Source organism: Monodon monoceros, unplaced genomic scaffold, assembly GCF_005190385.1.
Source record: "Monodon monoceros isolate NGI ecotype Baffin Bay Population unplaced genomic scaffold, NGI_Narwhal_1 Super_Scaffold_12, whole genome shotgun sequence".
NCBI lineage: Eukaryota > Metazoa > Chordata > Mammalia > Artiodactyla > Monodontidae > Monodon > Monodon monoceros.
The window spans coordinates 156,944,893-156,947,154 of record NW_021703768.1 but is presented as its reverse complement, the minus strand read 5'-3'; the positions used below and the strand labels follow the sequence as shown (position 1 = coordinate 156,947,154).

The window sequence follows — 2,262 nt, the reverse complement described above, 5'->3', positions numbered from 1 at the left end:
CAGCGGGTGGGCAGGCGGGAGAGCCGCAACTCAGCGGGTGGGCAGGCGGGAGAGCCGCAACTCACATTAGGTGGAGACGGACATAGCTTGTAGTGTCACCTCAGTGCCTGGGGGCCGGCTGGGCGCGTTCAGGCGCGGGGGCCCCCCTCGTCCTCCCTGCTGTTCTAGGACAAAGGGACGACTCAACCGAGGTCAAGTGCCCGATCTGAGGTTCCCCAGCCGACCGCGGACGCAGCCCCCGCGGGGCAGGGTGCCGGGGAGCCCCGGGCGAGCAGCGCCGGGGTGCGGGGACCCGGGCGGACGCTTGTCCCCGACGTCCCGCAGCTACGGGGACCCCAAGCAGTGGGCGGCCTTCCTGGGCACGCCGTTCCTGAGCGGCGCTGAGGGGCAGCTGGAGCGCGTGGCGCGCATCCACAAGCACCCCTTCTACAACCTCTACACGCTGGACTACGACGTGGCGCTGCTGGAGCTGGCGGGGCCCGTGCGCCGCAGCCGCCTGGTGCGGCCCATCTGCCTGCCCGAGCCCGCGCCTCGGCCCCCCGACGGCGCGCGCTGTGTCATCACCGGCTGGGGCTCCGTGCGCGAGGGAGGTAGGCGCGGATGGGCCCCCCCGCCCCCCGACGGTTAAGGGTCCGGGGGCGTCGGGAAGGACCCCGCCTGCGCCCCCATCGGGAGTCCCAACGGCGCAGGGAGGGCGCGGGCCCACCAGGTCCCTTCTCGCCCGCAGGCTCGATGGCGCGGCAGCTGCAGAAGGCGGCCGTGCGCCTCCTCAGCGAGCAGACGTGCCGCCGCTTCTACCCGGTGCAGATCAGCAGCCGCATGCTGTGCGCGGGCTTCCCACAGGGCGGCGTGGACAGCTGCTCGGTGAGCGCACTGTGCAACTGGACCGGGGCTCCGCGAGCCAGGCCCCACCCTGCGGTGCGCTTCCTCAGTTAGATCAAACAGGGCCCCTTTTGGGTCTCCGAGTTTCCACTGGACAGCCACTTCGTGGACACCCCTAAGAAGCCGGCGTTCCCCCCACTGCACCCCCCCCCCCGCCCCTCAGAGGGTCAGGAGCAGGCCGGGCAGAGGCTGTGGGCTGAGGCCCGGTTCTGCTCCTGGACCGCCAGGCGGGTGCCCACCAATGTCTGCCAGGCGGATGAACGCTCACCCGAGCACTGAACCAATTTCCCAGATAATACGAGTGAGGCTCACAGAGGAAGCCACTAGCTGGGGTCACAGGGGGAGCCCAGGTGACACTCCCGTGGTGGCCCAGGAGCACGCAGATCAGGCCAGCCCACCCTTGGCTGCTGCCGGGGAGGTACTGCCTGCTCTGAGTTCCTTTCCTCCCTTCTCTCCTCTCCTCAGGGTGACGCTGGGGGACCCCTGGCCTGCAGGGAGCCCTCTGGCCGGTGGGTGCTAACTGGGGTCACCAGCTGGGGTTACGGCTGTGGGCGACCCCAGTTCCCAGGCGTCTACACCCGGGTGGCTGCTGTGAGAGGTTGGATCGGGCAGAACATCCAAGAGTGACCGCCAAACGGCTGCCCAGGCCTGGGACCAGCGACGCGAAGGTGGCAGGAACCAGCCGGCCACCCTTCCAGAGGAGGGGGTCCAGGTGGCAGGCGGGGGGTGGAGGGGTTGTGGGTTAACTGGGGTGCAATCTAACTGCGTATTTTGTTCCAATAAACACAGCCCCTCGTCTGCAGCCCGCTGGCTCAGCCCTCCATGTCACAGAAACGACGACTGCCCGCCCCTCAGCCAGGGCCCAGAGGTGGGAGGAAAGATGGGGGCGGGGAGGCCTTCCCGGAGAGGGCCACCCCCAGCCTTGGGCAGCCTCACCTTCGAGGCTCCCTTTTATGTGACCGACGCTCCCTGTCACCCGGGAACCCAGGAGTGCTCGGGAAAGAAGGGGAGGGGGGCGCTGAGGCTCAGTCCCCACAGAGGCCCCTAGAGGGGAGACGCACAGGGTTCTCTGCGCCGTACTCAGCATCTATTTGTGTGACCCCAGGAGGTCACGGTTCAGAAGGGGTGTGGCCACAACTCCCACGTCCAAACCCGGATGCTATGCCCAGGGCATGAGGTTGATCGCCCCGGGCGTGTTGCCAGAGCTGCTCCGGGTCTTTGCTCAACTCTCCGGCCCCGACCCTTAGAAGCGTCCTTGCTCACGACCCTCTGACCCCCCACCTTTAGCGGGAGTGAACACAATCTTTTTAAGTTAAAGGGTCCAGAACTACACACACACACACACACACACACACACACACACACACACACACACACACA

General features: G+C 67.5%; 2 protein-coding genes across 2 annotated transcripts in view; one reads left to right on the top strand and one right to left on the bottom strand.

Annotated features, from left to right (window-relative positions):
- The window catches only part of TIMM13 (translocase of inner mitochondrial membrane 13), a 22,156-nt gene that overhangs the window by 8,724 nt on the left and 11,170 nt on the right, over window positions 1-2,262 (bottom strand). The gene's annotated exons all lie outside the window — the stretch shown is intronic.
- The window catches only part of TMPRSS9 (transmembrane serine protease 9), a 56,627-nt gene extending 54,365 nt beyond the window's left edge, over window positions 1-2,262 (top strand). The window contains exons 17-19 of the mRNA XM_029218428.1: window positions 325-590; window positions 728-864; window positions 1,348-2,262. Of these exons, the coding sequence (XP_029074261.1) occupies window positions 325-590; window positions 728-864; window positions 1,348-1,509 (565 nt within the window). The 3' untranslated portion in view covers window positions 1,510-2,262. The remainder of the gene's footprint in view (window positions 1-324; window positions 591-727; window positions 865-1,347) is intronic.